Below are 21,073 nucleotides of genomic sequence, written 5' to 3' on the forward strand. Positions count from 1 at the left end.
TACGTTGATGAAATCATAGAGCCTAGAAGTTAATATTCCTATTTTAGTCTGGTAGCTAGAGATAGTATTATATGAAGTATTTAAAGTATTTAAAGTGAAGCAGAAAAACCTTCCCAAAAAGCCCCCAAAACACTTCTTTCCCTATTGGAAAAATTAATTTGAAAAAATTTGTCTCTGTCTAAATATTTAAACTTCACTGTATGATTTTGCAGAAATCACTTTCTCTTTGTACCCCAGTTGTTTCATCCATAAAATGATGGGGTTGAAAAGATGTTCTGTAAAGTATCTTCCACCCCTGTGGTACTTCTAAGTAGGCTGCAGAATATGCATGGTTTCAAGATGGTATAGTTCACTTTTCAGCTAAATCAATTATCGGGGTTTGTGTATACACACACACACACACACACACACACACACACACACACACACACACACCTGAAAGCATATATTGTTTTGATGTTATTTCCTATCAAAATATTTGGCCATTTCTTTGCATCATTCTGACATGGTGCAAATACAGACATTTCAGCTGTCAATTTCTTCTCTTCTTCCCATCCTCTCCCCTCCTTAATTCAATATGTAAGTGTATATGTATATAAATGTGAATTTTTATGCAATTTTAATCAAATACATAACATCAAACAGAAACAACTCAACAAATAATAATGAAGCAATGCATTCCAGTGTGTAAAGCATTCTTTTGAAAGTAGATCAAATCTCTTTGGAAGCTACATTAAACTTTTTTTTTTCTCTTCTTCAAAAAAGTTTTATTCATGCTTTCATTTACATGGCTATCATTTTGCAGCAAACCATTCCTATCTTCCTAGTTCTTTCTCTTGTAACAAAGAAATAAAGGGAAACAAAACAAATCAACGCACTTGGATACTACATTAAGTCTTTATGGCCACTGGGATATTATTTACCACATAAAATACTAATACAGTATGAAATTGCAGTATATATTTAAATCAGAGTTGGAAAATCATTCCCACCCTCCTACACAATCATGGGTCAATAGATGTTCCATAGAAGAAAATGGATTAATTGAGGGCCAAAAACAAATATAACTGATTAGAAAATATTTCTTTTAAACTTTAAGGAAACATAGCTGAATGATTATTTTTTAAAATATTAAAATGTATTCAGTAAACAAAAATACACTTATAGGCCATATTTATAACCAGTTGTCACTTAAAAAATAAACTGGGCAAAAAGTATAAAAATAAAAGGAGGGACTGGTATTAAACAAGATAATGATGAAAAACTAGAAGAAGAAACTAGTGGATAAAAAGATCTAATTCTCTCATAATCTTACTGAGTCTCTCCACTTAGTTCCAATTGCTGTCTATCATTATAATAATTCACTCTAGAGATTCTCTCTTCTTTCAACGAAACCTTACAATGAAATTATCCAAGGACACCACTATTATTTCTAGCCCCAGAGAAAAAGGCTTAACTCCTTAAAAGTAGGAATTATTTCTTGTATTTTTATCCCTCATACTTAACACAGTTATTGCTACACAATGAGCACCTAATAAATGTTTATTGGTTGGGTAATTGAATGAATGGTTCATTACCTCTCACTTTTATTCTGGTTGAGGAAGTAAAATAGTTGATCTCTCTCTCTCTCTCTCTCTCTCTCTCTCTCTCTCTCTCTCTCTCTCCATATATATATATATATATATATATATATATATATATATATATATATATATATGTATATATATATATAATATATTCATATATATGAAATTTAGTAAAATTTGCATTAAAAGGAATGGAATCAACATTTGCAACATCATACAATAAAATTTTCAAGGAAAATTAAGCTTGAAAGTAGCTGCATAATAACATGAAATTAAAGTAGTGACAAATAAGTAAAATAAGCTATATATTCCCCTTAAAATTGTACATAATTGGAGCAAAAAATGGCAGGTCAGTAAGAATTGATAGATTTCAATGAACTTTTATTAGAAATGAAAGAAATAAAATATTTTTAGAAATAATGAAGAACTTTAAAAATACATCTTGAAGTAATCAAGACTGGATATATAAGTGAATAAGGTAAAAATTTGATTTGAATTGAGGGGCAGCAGTGCCTTTGTCTCAAAAATACTTCACTGCAACTTCACTGCACAGAACGTTAACTATTTCATGTTCACTAATTCATTCCTCCGGGTCTTAATGGCTTTCTTAGTCAATAGTCTCTACTAAGATTCAGAATTATTAGTTGATGACTGATTAAGGTCTTTGAATAATGGAATATAAAATAGAAACCTGATTTCATGTAAATTGAAGAATAGGGAGTAATCAGAATGTGGTAGGGATGCAAAACAGAAAAGTGGAAGGAATCCAGAGAAAATTTCACCCTTTGACAAATTTTATCTATAGCTGTTTCTGAAAATAGCCACCAGAATTAACATAACATATTTTAAATTGTTTATACATGGCAAACTAGAATGTGTAATAAGGTGTTCTATTAACTTAATCAAATGCCCTAGAACTTACTTTATTTGTAAAAAGAAATTAAGCAAGAGATAGTGGTGACATATCTCTGTCTTAAAAAAAATAGTGATTTGAATAAAAAGCTTTACCAAATGTCTAATAACTGCTACAGATTAGTTTATATATTGTAAAAAATCAGTTTCATTTGCTTTGGTCATGATTTTGCTTTACATGTCAGCTAATTGTGAAAGTTCACACAAGAATAAATAGCCTCCTACAATATATTTTCAAGCTAAATCTACTACCTGATTAATACATTTATGCTTGATGCAGTAGATTTTTCAATGTGCAATCTATAGTAATGTCAATGGTAATTTTTAAGGTAATTTCAAATTACTTGAATAATAATGGCAATATCTAATCCAATTTAACCCAGGGTTTGTTGATAAAAGAGTTGCTAAATAAAAATGACCCTAATTAAGTATCATGATTATTGGTTAAAATATAAATAAATTCACAAAATAGTGGCAATATTATTGAATTATTGATTCTAGAGAGGAAAAAAAAGTTAATAAGGGATGGCTTTAAAACTCCTATATATGTAACAACTTGTTTTTCTCTCCATTCTTAAATGATAATTAAAATGTTATTTTGAAAAAGTAGGTTTCTAGGATTCCCCCTTTAACACCTACTACATCTGTACAGAACCCATATATGCCCAAATGCATGCATTTAGAAATTGGTCATTTATTCATTCCCACATCCTAGAACTAGACTTTTATTGGTGATAGGTACAAAATGAGTTAAATTCTTTCTTAACCATTGAACAATCTAAGTTACTAATAATATATGTCACAGATACACTAAGGCACCTGTAAGTAATAATGTTATTTAAGAGGGTACTTACTTTAACACCAATTGTGTATACTTAATAAATATTTTATTTTACATTATATACCAGCACAGAGTTGTTCTGTACAGCATTTGCCTCAAAGGAAGGCAACACCATTGTTACCAGAAATAAATATACAGTCTTGTCATTTAAAAATATCAATTTTTACATAAATGGTCTTTGTTAGTTTGGAGGAAATATAATTTCCTTTATGAAAGGCTTTTTTCCTTGCAAAAGCTTTCCTTTTTTGTCTACTAACACAGAACCAGGAAGCCAGTCTTAGGTTATGGGAAAGCATTAATGCTGCTTCATTCCCTTTGTAATAATTATTTTATTTTTAAATACTGTTTTTAGTTGCTATCTACATTGTGTGTACATGTACTTAGTTATCTATGTACATATACATACTGAATCCTAGGTGGCTTTTACACAAATTTCAATGCATAAGCCATAATTCAGCAAGACAAGACTGGAATTTCAAATTCCAATTTCCATGAAAGTATTCCCAAAGAATGATATTTTAAAATTTTTAAAAACAGGTCACACAGTGCTTTCTAAAATCCACTCAGATCTTGAAAAAGTTGCTTTTCCACTATCCAAGTCAGAAATGCCTGACTGAAGTACCATCCCATTCAGAGACATGCTCCTTTTAAACCATAATAGACCTGTGTTTTCTGACTTAACATAACAATGGTATTCCACTAATTTTCCATTCAGAGAGTACCTGCGCCTTGCTCTGGATCTTTCAACAGGCACAGTAAGAAACTTACTTGACTTTGATTGTGCTCTTTTAGATGTGGGAACTTCTTTGACAGAATCAGGATGACGGCTAACTAACTGCAATGCAGTTGAGTTATTCCTGTTAGCATTTTGGGACTCAACACTTGAAATAACTTCATTCTGTGAATCATTACTTGGCTTTGGTCCCATCTTTCGTTTCTGCTTTTGGGATGCAGAAGTGTTTGAAGTCCATGTATGCGGCAAAGCAGAGGTAGTGGTAGAAGAGTCCTGACTTGAGCAGGTATCTGAAGATTGAGTCACATTTCCACTGGTACCTTTGTAGCACTGAATGTTCTCATCGTGTCCTACAGCTTGTTTGGAAATTGACTGAGGCATTGTTCCACTGCAGCCTTGTATTTGGGCCCCATTAGTTTGAGAATAAACATTACTGACCTTGGTGACTTTGTGCTGCCCATTGTTATTGCAAACCTTATAGCGGATCATTAAAATGATGATAAAAACCAGCACAGAAGCTACAATGATGCCACCAATTATAATAATCATGGTTCCTCCTAAAAACTGAGACTGCATGAAATGGCAACGTACATAATCCTGTTCTGTAGTAAATTGGATGCAACCCACGACTCTTGTGGCAGTGAGGGAAGTGATGCCATCGTCATATATTGCCAAGACACACAAGTCATAAACAGTTCCAGCAGCCAGGTTATTGACAAGAAATGTTTTGCTCGTAGGAGGTATCATTCTGAGGGACAATGGAATTTGTGTTAATATAGATTTTTAAAAATACAAACCCACAGTCACTGTGACTTTAGTTTTATTTTATTTCAATGGCTTTTGTGACAAAACAAGTTTTTAACAGGAATGAAAGATGGTCAAATAAACTGGCCTCATCTTCAAACACTATAATTGGTTGTCATTTTCTAGATGTTACACTAATATATTAATGATAGCTGCACTGTCGTTTACTTATTATTAATACTACTATTATATTGCATGATAAAATAGATTCTTAGTAAAAAATTGCTAAAAATGATTTATGATAAATTGGTTTCTAATGTTGTGACTGTGACATGATTTGACTATCAAAATAATTCATTTAGAACTTGAACCAAAGAAATTAAAGCCAATTGGGAGTAATGATAAAATACTAGTTAAGATTACTGAACCTGAGTAGAAATAAATTTGCAAGCATTTACTTTCTAATTATTTCACAAATTTCATAAATTTAGTGTTAGTCATTTAAATGAACCTCAAAAATTTCTGTAATTGTTAATCAAATATTTTAATTGTTCATTTCATTCCCACCCTCCAAATAAAATATTATTGATAAAATGTCACAGTGAATATTAATGAAGTAATATTAATTTGGCAAAATGAACTCTGGTAAGATCAGAACATAATTTCCCCTGTGTTGGGTTGCTGCAACATCCTTCAGATGGAACCTCTGAAAATTTGACAAGTGCAACTGGAAAAACCAAATGCATTTATTTCTTCCTAAAGTGCCTTTTCACAAAATATTCCCCCTCTTTTAGTTCCCAATGATAATTATTACTATTAATACCAAACTTCTCCATAAGGCAAAATTGGATTTAAAAATATAAAGAAAACCATTTAAATACTAAATATTATTCCAAAGAAAACGAAAAGACTGAAGAAATTTAATAGATCCAGAAAAAGCATTTTTGAATAGCAAAACATCATGTCAGAAGTATGAATATTTATAGATACTTCAGAGACTTAGAAATGAGATTATGTTATAAAAACTATGTTGCCTTTTAATGGATTGCAAAACTTTCATCATTTTGTGGCAAAACAGTCGTTATTTTGAAATTTTTAAAAATTGATATATTGCTTTTCAGATTTAATGCTAAAATTATGAAGGAAGAAAAACCTATATACAAAAAATATACAAAAATAAACTGCTGCTCAAGTAATCAATGTTTAATTTCCAAAAATGTGGTAACTAAATTTTTGTTTTGTGGATTGCAATGAACTTAGAAGGACAAGGATATTTTTCCTTGTACCAATCAATACATGGACATTATAGTTTGTCCAAATCCTGCATTTTGCAACTACCAATACTTTGTAGAGACAAGGTAAAAACAATTAATTAATACCAGAGCTAGAATGTGAACACAGGTCTACTTACTCCCAGCTTAGTTCCTTTTCATTGTACTAAATTTTGAAAAACATTTTCATTTTTATTCACAAATGAAGATCTTATGATTCCAAAGGGGAAAAAAAAAGTTCAAAGAAATACATGTTATCTTAGATTTACAAGTTATTTACACATAGTTAAGTATATAGAGATTTATGTGAAAAAATATATATTTCTCTTAAATTTGGAGATTATGTTGCATGAATTGTGATCATAAATTAGCTTGATAAAAATACAGCAAATGTTATACCTCCAAAAGTATTGTCTGTCAAACATAATCATGTTATAATATACTTTTTTCCAAAGATGCTCCTGTAACTCAAAAACTGTTAGGAATTCCTTTTTGGGATTGTTTTCAGAGTTAACTAATGAGGAAAATCACTTTCATTACTTTTAAATTAGCAATACTATTAACAAAATGCAGAACAATCAAGTTTTATTCACTAAAGTTGATTCCAAATGATTATTTGATTGTTCTCAAAAATCAAGTGTATTAAGATTTTCCGCTATTATGTCATCTAATTTCCACTAGGCCTTCATTGTAATTAGGCAATCTTTTTACTCTGCTCTAATTAATTCTCTATGACCCTCACAATAAGGACTTTCCAAATTTGTTGTCTCTTCTTTAGGCATCATCAAGTTGTGTCCTCTCAGATAAGAACTTTACCATATGCTTCACTGGAATTTTTTCTGGCAATTTGTCCAAAGCTCTCTCTTTTGTCCATCTTATCTCATAGCTTTTTGACATCATTCTTCATTATCCTCTCACAAATCCTGGTTTCTGATAAAAAGGAAAACTCTCTCCTTAACTAAGGCCAAATTAGCAACAATGGCTAGCACATATATATATTTGATCCCACCCATTTTTTTTCCATTTAATTTCCCCTGCTATGACCCTTCCTTCTAATTTTCTATCATCCTTATCAATTGGTTCCTTCCCTGATTCCTTGAAATGTTAGTCTTCTTCATCATTTAAAATTACTACATAGATCATGCAATCCATGAATTGCTATCTCATATTTCTCTTCCCCTTTTCATCTAAATTCCTCAATGTTATCAAAAATCTTCAATCTTATTTTTGACCTTATCATTTAACCAAAATAATTTTCTCCAGTTACCATTTTTAAGCTAATCTCTGTGAAGCATGTGCCATTGTTTACCACTTTAGTCTGAATATTCTCTATCCTCTGGGTCCTCATGGCATTGTTCTCCCTTCATTCTCCTCTTACTTTACTACTTATCTACACTAGAAGGCCATTAATGGAACCCCAAAATTTTACCCCAAATTTTAGAAAACTCTATAAAATTACAAATTTTAGAAATAATAGTAGATAAAGTTTCCTCAGCTAGGACCTCCTATTCCAAAGAAATCACAGGTTTAATTCTTATCCTTTATGAATATATTGTCTTCACCATTAGAATAGGGGAGTAAAAAGAGAATTTTTACTTTTTACTTATATCCTCTAGCCTTAGTTTAGTATCTAGCATATTGAACGTGCTTAAAAATGCTTACTGACTGATTTATTAAGTACATTCAAATTAATAAAACTTAGGTTCTATGAATGATTCAAAAAAGAATTTCAAAAATGTTCTATGAAGACATAATTATTTGAATGAGAAAGTTCTGATATGTATATTAAAATCAGAATGCCTTAGAATCATATTTCTTGCACTTGAAAAATTTTACATGTAAAATTTATATTAAAGACAATTAAACCATCTATTTAATTGACAATATTTTGGTTGTATCTATCATTAAGCTTTATAATAATTATTAGCAGAAGTAAATATTACCTTCATACTACTCAATGTCATAACTGCTTAACAAAAGAGTTACAATACCAGGTCATACAGTGAATTCTACTGGCAAGAATTTGCTTAGCCTTTTCTTACCTGTAAACAAGTGAATCATCATAAGTACCATTGTACTGAATTTGGAACATACGTATTCCAGGTATATTTCTTTGAAAATTGAATTTAAGTAGTGCAGTAGAGGATGTTGCTTCTGCTACTACAACTTTTTTATCTTGACTCATTTTAGTATCACCATTACTACTACTTGTATTAGAACCTGACTTAGTAGAAGTTGAAATATCTGAGGACCCAGGATCAGGCTCATGAATATGATTTGTACTATTTAACAAATGAGGGAGTTTGATTATATGAAGATCCACTGTTTGGGTTGCTTCCCCTGCAGGATTAGATGCAATGCAGGTAAAAGAGCCTGTATCCTTTACAGTTGTTATAAGTATATCAAGTGTTCCATTATCATAGACAATAGACCTTGTTGCATTTGAAATTAGTTTTCCTTCTGGAGAGATCCAGTGAATTGCAGGCTCTGGGTCTCCCCTAGCCTTACACCTCAACGTGGCTCTTTGACCTTCTAATACCCTCATTTCATGTGTATGCCGAGTAATAAGTGGAGGTTCACACAAAAACTCTTCTTCTGGAATTGACCAAAAATACCGGCCAGACAAAAGTGTAGGAGAAGCACAAGTTTCTAAGTCATCTTCCCTTGAAAGGCGTCTCAGCCACAGTAATTCACAATTGCAGTGCAAAGGGTTTCCACCAAAACTTAATGCAAAAGTGGATGGGCTGATGATTCCTGAGGTTGCTAGTACCTGAGCTCGCTGAAAGAGAGGATCAGGTGGTAGCTTCTGCAACTTATTTGATGTTACATCTAATCTAGTCATCTTGTGCAAGTGAGAGAAAGTCCCTTTAGGTATGTGGTCAATCATATTGTGATCCAAACTAAGTGTATGCAAACTAACCATTTTTTCAACAGCTTCCCAAGGTATATTTTCAAGATTGTTATAGGATAAATCAAGCTCCTCAAGGGCTAAAACATCATCAAATGCTGTAGAAGAAATTAAAGTCAGCTGATTGTTGTTTAGAATTAGGTGATGGAGATTGGAAAGCCCACTGAACATATCATTTGTGATCTTAGTCAGTCTGTTACTGTTCAAATGTAAAGCCCGCAAGTTGCGCAAATCAGCAAAAGCATGGGGTGTAATAAAGCTTATTGTATTCCGGGATAGAGTCAAATCCACCAAACTTGTCATATTGGCAAAATCTTTCCTTTTAATATTTGTAACAAAATTGTCTGCCAGTCGGAGTTCCACAGTTCTTCTGTCAATGTTTGGTGGAACAAATAAGAGGCCTTTCTTGGCGCAAAGAGTTGCAAGATTAGGAGACAAAATCTGACACACGCAACGCTTTGGACAGATCTGTGCTCTCACTGCTATGCCAATGAACAACAGGGAAAAAAGCAGTTTTTCCATTGTAGATCAAGTTTAGAATCCTATAAAAGAGGACACAAAATAGTGTGTTAACATTTAGTAACAAATTTCTTTCATATATCTTTAGAATGATTATTTGCTATAAAGTTTATCAAGTAAGACATAAACATCTATAGAACCAGCACAAAAACTTAAAGCCAAATCAGTATTTTATATTTTATATAGCATCATAGAATAATGAAAACAAATAGATGTGGAGCCTGAAAGTACTCTTACTATATCATTTGCTAGATGTGTGAATATAGACAGTAACTACATTTCTCTACCAGTTTTCTGATAACTAATTAAGAAATCTGTTTCATGGTTCATGTTACTTTAAAATTATTAAACTGACAAAGTTAAATTAGCAAAAATTTATGACATAATGTGAAGTCTTTGTTTAATTTTTTTAGCTTGACAACTTTGCTACACCCTGACGCAAGTGAATAAAAATGCTCGACTTGAAATCAATAAGACTTATATTCAAGTTCTAATTAGGAAATGCTAATTATATGATCATGTGCAAATTTCTTAAATGTATGGTGTGCCAGGAAAATCTTTGAATTTAATTTCTTAATTTGTAAGATAAGGATAAAATTAATAATACATGCTTCATACAAGTATTGTAAATAAAGAACTTTAGAAGTTAAGGGGCCCTACCCAAAATGTGATTTTATTAACATTTCTGTTGTTAACATTCTGAAAATGAATAAAATTTTCAATTGTTTGCCAAAATTATCAAGCACAAATGACAGAGCTTCAAAAAATTACTTTATTTTTTAATAATTTAATAATCACATTATTAAAATTCTGAAGCTTGGAAAAACTACCCAAATCAAAAATTTTATTTTAACATAGTTAAATATAATAATTTTATTTTATTAAAAATAAACTTGAAAGATCTCAAAATATTAATTTTCTCTTAGAATGAAAATTTTATGAAAAGTTCTAAAGTATAAATTTCATTTAAATTAAAGCAAAAGATTGGTGTAATTTTAAAAAGTAATATCAAATAGAAAACAAGAGAATTTGTCTTACTTGGAAAGAAAACTTTATAATTCTGCCCATAATAAAATTTAAAAGGAGGAAAAGACCTTAATAATTAGGCAGTTCATTTCCCTTATCTTGCAGATATTTTTGTTGTATCTATCATTGAGCTTTATAATAATTATTACCAGAAGTAAATATTACCTTCATACCACTCAATGTCATAACTGCTTAACAAAAGAGTATACAATACCAGGTCATACAGTGAATTCTACTAGCAAGAATTTGCTTAGCTTTTTCTCACCTGTAAACAAGTGAATCATCATAAGTACTATTGTAGTGAATTTAGATTTTCTGATTCCAATTTTCAAAATGGTAGTAGATTTAAAAAAAAATTAAAACACTTCTATCCTATAAATTGCATATTGAATCAAATTTGGGATTGCTACTTCTATGAGTTGAGTTTTGACAAAATCATAATTCTGTTGAAATACTAGACAATGCTCATAATTTAACACAGAAATAAAATTTTAATAACTTCATTTTATGTATAGTGTAACATTTTTTCAAATAAAGAAATCACCCTCAAATTGAAAACAGTTTTCTAAGGAGTAAGCAATCTTTGAACAGTGATTATTGCATAATAAATTTTCAAAAGAATGGTAATTATTTGACAATTCAAAAAAAAAAAGAAATAACAAGCATATATATACTTTTTTTATAACCAGCTGACATTGTAATTTATTTTTTATAGAACATAAGATCATATTGCCACCTTGTAAATTCAGTTAAAGAAAAGATATTGTGCAGTAGTAGAGATGATTTTCAAGTCACATGTTCCTATTGTAATCAATTCAATTATGGTCTATTGTTCTTGAATATGGTTGGATAAGGGTACATTTTCTGATAATTAAGGAATTTGTTCCAAGTTTCATGTAACTTTAAAATTATTAAATTAACTGATTCAGATTAATAAAAATCCATGATGACATTTAAATACAGTAAAAAGAAAAAGTCTTTGTTTAATTTTATAGTTTACAACTTTGTTACAGAAGCACTGAGGCATGCTGAATAAAAATATTGGACTTGAAGTCAATTAAACCTGTGTTCACTGACATCACAGAGCAGAAGACTGATACCATCTGACTAACTGAAGGATTGAGAGGACTTGTGAAGAAAAGTCTGCTTTCTCTCTAATTTTCTTTCCTGGTTTAGTCTATCCACAAATATGAAACTATAATCTGTTTCCCTATCCAACTTGGATTTCGCTTAGAGGCTAATGAGAAAGAAGTTAGCTAGATTAACTTTTGCCTAAGTCTTAGGAATTTTCTTAACTGGGGTTTAGAGCAATTGTAATTGAACTCAAAACTTTTCATCTAAAATAAACTCACTCAAAATTTGAACAACATGGATTGTAGATAATTCTAAGCTTAAAATGAGATAGTATAATTAATGTGGTTAGTGTAATTAGTGTTGTTGAACCATTATAATTACAAAATGAAATGTTACAAATGTAAGAAAAAAATCCACTTATTTTTCTTTTATGATTAAAAAAACTGATTAAGCTGATTTTTTTCAAAGAACTAACTGATAATACTGTTACTATATATGGCTTGTCAAAGACACTAAAAATTGTGCATTTTTTATTGATTAAAATTAACATTTAGCATAATAATAAGGAAGCAAGATATAATATAAATTGTATAGCATTTTGACCAATTACATCATGGAACATGATAGAGGAAGAAAGAAAAATGGTAGAATTAAAAATATATGAAATTACCTATGTTTAGATTTAGATATATGTATATATATTTATAAAATATGTAATGTATAATATAAATATGTTATAATATGATGTGATATAAAATATATATCATATCATATAATCATGTTCCATACAATTTGATGTGATTATAATACAAACTTTATAATATAAAACATAATATGTTATATATTATATGTCATATATTACATATAAAAGTATATAATCTTTTTCTTTTTCTCTCTCTTTATCTACACTGTGAGTGAGGTTAGAGGAGATTAGTTTTATAGGAAATATAGCTGTTTCCTACAGCTAGTTGACATAGAGGATGCAATGCCAATGTAGAGTCAGAAAGTCTCATTTCTTGAGAAAAAATTAGCCTAAAATATTAGCTATGTGACCCTGAGCAAGTCACTTACCCCCGTTTGCCTTAGTTCCTAGCTAAGAGAATAGAAGCAGTTGCTCTAATAGTATCAAGAAAAACCCAGAAGTAGTCAGGAAGAGTTGGAGAAGACTGAAATAATTGGACAACAAGCTATTCCCTATTAGCAGGACTATCAGAGTAGCTAGAAAGTTTTCACGACTCCACATTTCAGTAGATACTAGAAGCATGATCTCCTTTATTCAACATCTCTACTCTGATACTCAGAAGCAAATCTGGCCAATTGCAAACAATAAGAGGAATGAACTTGTCCTAAGCAATATAATTATTTCCCTTTCTTTACCAATCCAGTTTACTAAATGCCATTTAAATCTTATTTACAACTTGGACTTTTGTTAAAAAAAAAAAAAAAAAAAAAAACTCCTAGGATTTCAGGGGGTGGAGCCAAGATGGTGGAGACAATGCAGGATAAAATATTTGGGAATCCATCTGTCAAGGAAAAGTCAAGAACTATATGAGAAAAATTACAAATCATATTCCATACAAATAAAGTCAGATTTAAGCATATGGAAAAAAATATCAAGTGTCCTTGGATAGGTCAAGCAAATATAATGAAGATGACAATACTCCATAATCTATTTATTTAGTGCTATACCAACCAAACTCCCAAGAACCTATTTTAATAACCTAGAAAAATAACAACAAAATTCATCTGGAAGAAAAAAAGGACAAGGATTTTGAAAGAATTAATGAATAGAAAAGCAAATAAAAGACTTCCAGGCCAAGATGGCGGCAAGGAGGCACACAGCTGCTTGAGCTCCATATTTTCTCTCAGAATTTACTTCATGACAAGCCTCAGAATTAATGCTTGACTGGAAAAGAAACCCACAAATAATCACCAACAGAAGACATCCTTGAAATTTGCCAGAAAAGGTCTGTGTTTGCTCGGGGGAGGGGACTAACAGACTGGCACAGACTGTGGGCAAGCACCAAGAGCAAGGCAGGTATCTCACACTGCTCAGACCTGAGGGGGGAGAGGTGAATCTCTTCCGTTTCTGGGAAACGACCTTTAACCCAGTGTAGATATTCCATCTTGGCAGCAAGCCAGGAGCAGTAGAGAAGGTGTAAACACTGGAGGTAAAGAATAAAACCCCTGAAAGCTAGCGTCTCTCTGCACCCAGCCACCCCCACCTCCACCCAGAGTGACTCAGCCCGTTCTTAGAGCCTCAGAGCGCAGACGCAGGGAGCAGCCATTGCTGCTGTCTCCTGCAGTCTGTAGAGGAAGCCCGGTAACATTATCCAGCCCCATCCCCCGCCCAGAAACAGACCAATTGTTTCTCTTGTCGATTTGTTTTCTTCCATTCCCGCTCTGGCAAAATGAACAAAAAATTTAAAAGGGCTCTAACCATTGACAGTTTCTGTATGGATGGAGAGAAGACTTGAAACCCTGAGGAGACTAAAAGCAGACTGTCTCCAGAGGAATACCCTAAGGGGGATATGATCTACTCTTCAATACACAAAACTCTCATAGAGGAAATCAAAACGTCTCTCACAAGAGAGATAGAAGAGAAATGGGAAAAGGAAAAGGCAGCTTGGCAAGAGAGAGTGGAGAAGTTATCCCACTCATTTAAAGACAGAGTGGATAAAGAAAACAAATAATTGAGGAATAAAATTAGTGAATTGGAAAAAGAAAACAGCTCTCTAAAAAATAATATTGATGAAATGGAAAAAAATTCCATAGAAGATAAAAACTCAATTGGACAATTGCCAAAAGATATAAAAAAAGTGAGTGAAGAAAATACATCATTGAAAATTAGACTTGAACAAGTCAAAATGAATGACTCAAGGAGAAACCAAGAAGTAGTCAAGCAAAACCAGAAAAACGAAACAATTGAAAGGAATGTCAAGTACCTTAATGGAAAGACAACAGACCTGGAAAACAGATCCAGGAGAGACAATTTGAGAATAATTGGACTCCCTGAAAAATGTGAGGAAAAAAAGAGCCTGGACACTATTTTCCAGGAAATCATCAAAGAGCATTGCCCAGACGGTTTGGAAACAGAAGGTAAAATAGATATTGAAAAAATTCATCCATCACTTATTGAAAGGGACCCTAAAATCAAAACACCAATAAATATAGTGGCCAAGTTCAAGAACCATCAGACAAAGGAAAAAATATTGGAAGCTGCTAGAAAAAAGCAATTCAGATATGGAGGAGCCACAATAAGGATAACCCAGGATCTAGCAGAGTCCACATTAAAGGAACGAAGGGCCTGGAATATGATATTCCAAAAGGCTAAGGAACTTGATCAAGAATAACTTACCCAACAAAAATGAGCATCCTTTTCCAGGGAAGAAGATGGACATTTAACTAAATAAATGAATTCCATCTATTCTTGATGAAAAAAACAGATCTACACAAAACATTTGATCTTCAAATACAGAACTCAAGAGATTTCTAAAAAGGTAAAAAGAAATCTTGAGAATTATATTTCTGCCATAAATATATGTAAAGAGCACATGTATAATTTGTCCTAGGAACTCTATAGAGGTGGATAGGAAATTATGTAATAAAAAAGGTTAAAGTGGTGGTACTATATCTCATGAAGAGGCAAAGGCAATCTATTATATCTGAAAGAAAGAAAGGAGGGGGATGAACATAGTGTGTATCAATAGACATATTCAATTTATGGTGAAACTTCTTCCACTTCATTGAAAAGTGAGAGGGAAGGAGTAAGCTAAAGGGAAAGGAATACAGAAATTGTGAAAAAAGGGGTCAAATAGGGGAGGAACTTTAAGCTAGGGGAGGGATACTAAAAAGGGAGGGCTGTGAAAAATAAGTGGTGCTCACTTTAATACTGGGGAGGGGGATAAGAGAGAAGGGAAGGAGAAAAGCATAAGCGGGGTCAACAGGATGGCAAGCAATATAGAATTAGCCATTATAACCATAAATGGGAATGGGGTAAACTCCCCCCAAAAGAGGAAGCAGTTAGCAGACTGGATTAAAAGCAGAATCCTACTATATGTTGTTTACAGAAAACACACCTGAAACAGGGTGATACATTCAAAATAAAAGTAAAAGGGTGGAGCAGAATATACTATGCTTCGGGTAAAGCCAAAAAATCAGGGGTAGCCATCCTCATCTCAGATCAAGCAAAAACAAAAATTGATCTAATTAAAAGAGATAAGGAAGGGCATTATATCTTGCTAAAGGGTAGCATAGATAATAAAGCAGTATCAATATTAAACATATATGAGCAAAGTGGTGCAGCATCTAAATTCTTAAAAGAGAAATTAAGAGAGCTGCAAAAAGAAATAGACACCAAAACTATAATAGTGTGAAATCTCAACCTTGCACTCTCAGAATTAGATAAATCAAACCACAAAATAAATAAGAAAGAAGTCAAAGAGGTAAATAGAATACTAGAAAAGTTTGATATGATAGATCTTTGGCAAAAGCTAAATTGAGACAGAAAGGAGTACACTTTCTTCTCAGCAGTTCATGGAACCTATACAAAAATTGATCATATACTAGGACATAAAAACCTCAAAATCAAATGCAGTAAGGCAGAAATAGTAAACGCATCCTTTTCAGACCACAATGCAATGAAAATTATATTCAATAAAAAGCCAGGGGAAAATAAACCAAAAAAATTGAAAACTAAATAATCTCATACTGAAGAATGATTGTGTGAAACAGCAAATCATAGACATAATTAATAACTTCCCCCAAGAAAATGACAATAATGAGATGTCATACCAAAATGTGTGGGATACATCCAAAGCAGTAATAAGGGGAAATTTTATATCTCTACAGGCCTATTTGCATAAAACAGAGAAAGAGAGGATCAATGAATTGGGCTTACAACTAAAAATGCTAGAAAAGGAACAAATTAAACAACCCCAGACAAACACGAAACTTAAAATTCTAAAAATAAAAGGTGAGATTAATAAAATTGAAAGTAAAAAAACTATTGAATTAATTAATAAAACTAAGAGTTGGTTCTATGAAAAAACCAACAAAATAGACAAACCCTTAGTAAATATAATTAAAAAAAGGAAAGAGGAAAAGCAAATTGTTAGTCTTAAAAATGAAAAGGGAGAACTCAATACTAATGAAGAGGATAGTTTACCTCTCAGACTTGTGGAGGAGGAAGGAATTTGTAACCAAAGAAGAACTAGAGATCATTATTGATTACAAAATAGAAAATTTTGATTACATCAAATTAAAAAGCCTTTGTACAAGCAAAACTAATGCAAACAAGATTAGAAGGGAAGCAATAAACTGGGAAAACATTTTTACAATTAAAGTTCTGATAAAGACCTCATTTCCAAAACATATAGAGAACTGTCTCTAATTTATAAGAAATCAAACCATTCTCCAATTGATAAATGGTCAAAGGATATGAACAGACAATTTTCAGATGATGAAATTGAAACTATTTCCACTCATATGGAAGAGTGTTCCAAATCACTACTGATCAGAGAAATGCAAATTAAGACAATTCTGAGATATCATTACACACCTGTCAGATTGGCTAAGATGACAGGAACAAATAACGATGAATGTTGGAGGGGCTGTGGGAAAACTGGCACACTGATGCATTGTTGGTGGAGTTGTGAAAGAATCCAACCATTCTGGAAAGCAACCTGGAATGATGCCCCCAAAGTTATCAAACTGTGCATACCCTTTGATCCAGCAGTGCTACTACTGGGCTTATATCCCAAAGAAATTCTAAAGAAGCCCAGTGAAGCTGGCTGGAGACATTCTGACAGGAAAAGATTCAAGACTTTGAAGGACACAATACAGAACTAAAAGAAGCTCCCCAACAAACCTGACCCCCAGAGAACGATTGCAATTTTAGAGACAACAGGACTTTGCATTTTGGTGCCCAATGTGGGGCAAAACTTTTGCTTATCCTGATTCTGGCTGATTCTGAGCTCTTCAGTGACCTAACCCAGATATAACATAACTGTATAAATATGTATACATATATTAATTTAACATATATTTCAACATATTTAACATGTATCGGACTACCTGCCAGCTAAGGAAGGGGGTGGAGGGGAGGGAAATATTTGAAACAAAAGATTTTGCAAAGGTCTATGTCGGAAAAATTGCCCATGCATATGCTTTGTAAATAAATAAATATTTTTTACGAAGAAGAAGAAACTCCTAGTAGAGATTTTGCTTTGTTTTGGTAAGCAGAATTTTTTTTGAGGGATATTTCTCTCAAATATATTCATTGATACTGGACATCTACAAGTCACTCCTCAAACTGCTACCTCAAAGCAGTTCATGGTTTCAACTTAGACTATGCTTTATATTCCTTTTAATTACATTCTCTCATTTTGAGAATGAGAATGTTTTGTTGACTTTCACTTTCAGCTGCACCACTTTTGTTGTTAATTGTCCATTTTGGCAAGTATTTAAGTGAGGAAAAGTTGCAAAAAGGCATCAGTCTCAAAAAAAATTTTAATTAGAAAAAAATCATCAGCCTCACTCTCTTGTGGAATCATCCAAGTCCAGGGGTAGCACAAATGTCAAGATGACTGATAATGCAGAAGATACCTTAGTATCTTCAATGAATGACCAAACTATAAATGTTCCACAGGACTTGCTTAAACTATCTTCATAGCTGTCAAAACAAAATATCCTCATCCCTCAGAACTTTTCATTTGTAAAACTGAGTTTCTTCAGGTTATTATGACAAATGCAAATTTTTGTGTAGAACAGGAAATTTTTGGTGGTGTCCAATTTCATTTCAAGTTTGAATTCAGTTTGTTCATTTTGAAAAGCTCAGTATGTAATTGTGGTAACTTAAGAACGAAATAAAAATATTTTCCACATATGTCCATCATATTTCCTAATGTCTTTTAAATTGTTAGAGATATTTGACTCCAACTACTTAATAATAAAACTGTTAGATATTTCTTCTGGTTTAGAGGTGGCATTGAAAAAGTTTACTGAGATATTGAAGAAGTTATGAACCAATTTTTTTGGAATTTCCGATACAATCCATAACATTCCATCCTATAAAACTTCAACAACTTGTGAATAATTTCACCATTTCAGAGAACGACCATGTGCAGGCATGTAGAGGAAGAGACATAGAATTAAACAAGAGAGAGAGAGAAATGAATAGAAATGTTCACATCTATTCAAAAAATATAAACAGTAAAAAAAAGGGAATAACAATATCTGAAGGATAAAGAATTTTGTTCTTTGTATTTATATGAATCTGTGACTTTATTTCTACCATAGTAGCTTTACTGATGCAAACAGAAAATTTTCCATGCCTTTTCATTTTGGGAAGTTGTTCATTTTTTTCTCATCCATAAATCTTCCCCCCAAAAAAATCCTCTCAAAGCACTAAAATCATTCCTTCAAAAATTTTAATATCCTATGGGTACTTAAAATAAATTTTGTCTATGATAAGTTATACATAATGATTTAAAAAGAAGTTCAATAGGAAGTGTTTCATTAAAACAAAATTATAATGAAAAATCAACCTTTTAAATTTCTACTTCTCATGATTCTTGAAAGTGACAATGTCTTCTCTAGGTAATTATTAGTTTGGTCTTCCATCCTAACTTCTATAAAGTTAGGCACTGTCACAGGTGTCTCACAGAAACATTGCAACAAATATTGTTTTTATCCAAGTATAATATGTGGATTAATTTAAATCTTTATTGTACTATATATGAATTTAGTATTTTAGTATTTTTAAATAATTTTAAATTTTTTTTGCTCTCTTTAGTTTGGCAACAAACATGAGCAATTCCACATTAAAAAGTAAGAGAAAAAGCAATATGAAATCTTTGTCATTTTAAATACAGTTTGAATTTTTTAAATTATACCATGAATTCAACATATTAGTTTCAAAGTTATGGTATTTATGTTTCCTTTTTTTAACCTAACATTGACTGCTGTCATTTGTAAAAATTCTACAGACTTCTTTTTTCTTTTTCCTTCTTACATATCCTACTACTCAGAAAAAAAAAACCCTTTCAACAAATAAACAAATAAAATAAAGTAAAAACAACTCCATGTATTGGATATATCCAAAAATGTAAGCTTCAGCTTATATTTCAAAAATCTCTCATCTCCTTGTCAGGCAGAAGACAGTATGCTACATCATTATAATAATTCTCTATGTCATTGGCACTCATTTCATTGAACAGAATGCTTAAGTCAATGTTACTTGTCTTAAAATATTGTAATTATCAAAAATTATTTTCTTTATTTTCTTTACTATGCAACAGTTTGTAGACATCTTTCTAGGTTTCTCTAAATTAATTCCTTTTGTCAGTTCCCATGGTAAATATTGTTATATCCCTATGTCATTTATTCTGCTATTCTTCAATTGATAGGCACTCATTTTGTTTCCAGTTCTTCCCTACAAAGTAGAGAGGTGAATGAAAAAATGCTATTATAAATATTTGGGGGAGGGGCAGAGTCAAGATGGCAGAAAGTAGACAGGATTTTGCCTGAGTTCTTCCTGCCTTCCCTCAGAATCAATGTTAAATCAAACCTCTGAGTGGATTTTAGAATGACAGGACCCAAATATTTGGAGTGTAACAATTTTCCACCAGAAGATATCTTACAAGGACTTCAGGAAATGTCTGTCTCAGTTGGGCAGGTAGGGACGTGATCAAGTGTATGGGGAAATAGAGTGGAAGACTCTTAGCTAAAATATAGCAGCAATGGCTCTTCTGTCCAAGTTCAGAAGGCCAATGGATCAGCAGACTAGCTACGTTGTAGCTATAGCTATAACTACAAAAGGCAAGTAGGGATCTGTGAATTCCAATACAACAAGCAGAATGTGGCCAAGCCCACCCAGCCCAGGGGAAGCCTGCAGCATCAGCTCCAGCACCAGAGCCAGCAGCAATACTAACCCTCTGTCAAGCTGTAGAGTAAGTTCAGGAAAATATTCCTTGTACCTTAAAAGCAGACCTCAACCTTTAAAAATGAGCATGAAGGCAAAAAAGAGCTTTGACCATAGATAGCTATTATGGAGACAGGGAAGAACAGAACCCAAACCTTGAGGACACTAAAGGAAAAAATGTCTCCAGATGACACTTCAAAGATAGATATGAACTGGGCCCCAACTCAAAAGACTCTTTTGGAAGAATACAAAAAAAGATCTTAAAAGAGAGTTAGAATGGGGAAAGAAAAAGAGTTTTGCAGAAGAATCTGGGAAAGGAAACATAGAAATTGACTGAAGAAAACAACTCCTTAAAAAAATACATTTGGTAAAATGGAAAAATATATACTTAAGAAAACAACTTCTTAAAAATATATTTGGTGAAATTAAAAAAAAGAAAACATCTCCTTGGAAAAAGAGAATTGGTGAAATAGGGAAGGGGGTGAGGGAACCCAAACAAAACAAATCTTTTAAAAGTACAACTGGCCAAATGCAAA

General features: G+C 32.1%; 1 protein-coding gene across 24 annotated transcripts in view; it reads right to left on the minus strand.

Moving 5' to 3' along the window:
* The window catches only part of LRFN5 (leucine rich repeat and fibronectin type III domain containing 5), a 263,784-nt gene that overhangs the window by 15,555 nt on the left and 227,156 nt on the right, over positions 1-21,073 (minus strand). For 14 of the 24 annotated variants that reach the window (XM_074290650.1, XM_074290645.1, XM_074290643.1 and 11 more), the window contains 2 exons: positions 8,130-9,537; positions 1,828-4,820 (listed from right to left, as the gene is read on the minus strand). In XM_074290650.1, coding sequence (XP_074146751.1) covers positions 3,878-4,820; positions 8,130-9,517 — 2,331 coding nt within the window. In that variant the 5' untranslated portion in view covers positions 9,518-9,537 and the 3' untranslated portion in view covers positions 1,828-3,877. Of the gene's footprint in view, positions 1-1,826; positions 4,821-8,129; positions 9,538-21,073 lie in introns of those variants that run through there. The other 10 variants (XR_012486541.1, XM_074290656.1, XM_074290655.1 and 7 more) reach the window with 2 other exon arrangements.

This window comes from Sminthopsis crassicaudata, chromosome 2 (assembly GCF_048593235.1).
Source record: "Sminthopsis crassicaudata isolate SCR6 chromosome 2, ASM4859323v1, whole genome shotgun sequence".
NCBI classification, from domain to species: Eukaryota; Metazoa; Chordata; class Mammalia; order Dasyuromorphia; family Dasyuridae; genus Sminthopsis; species Sminthopsis crassicaudata.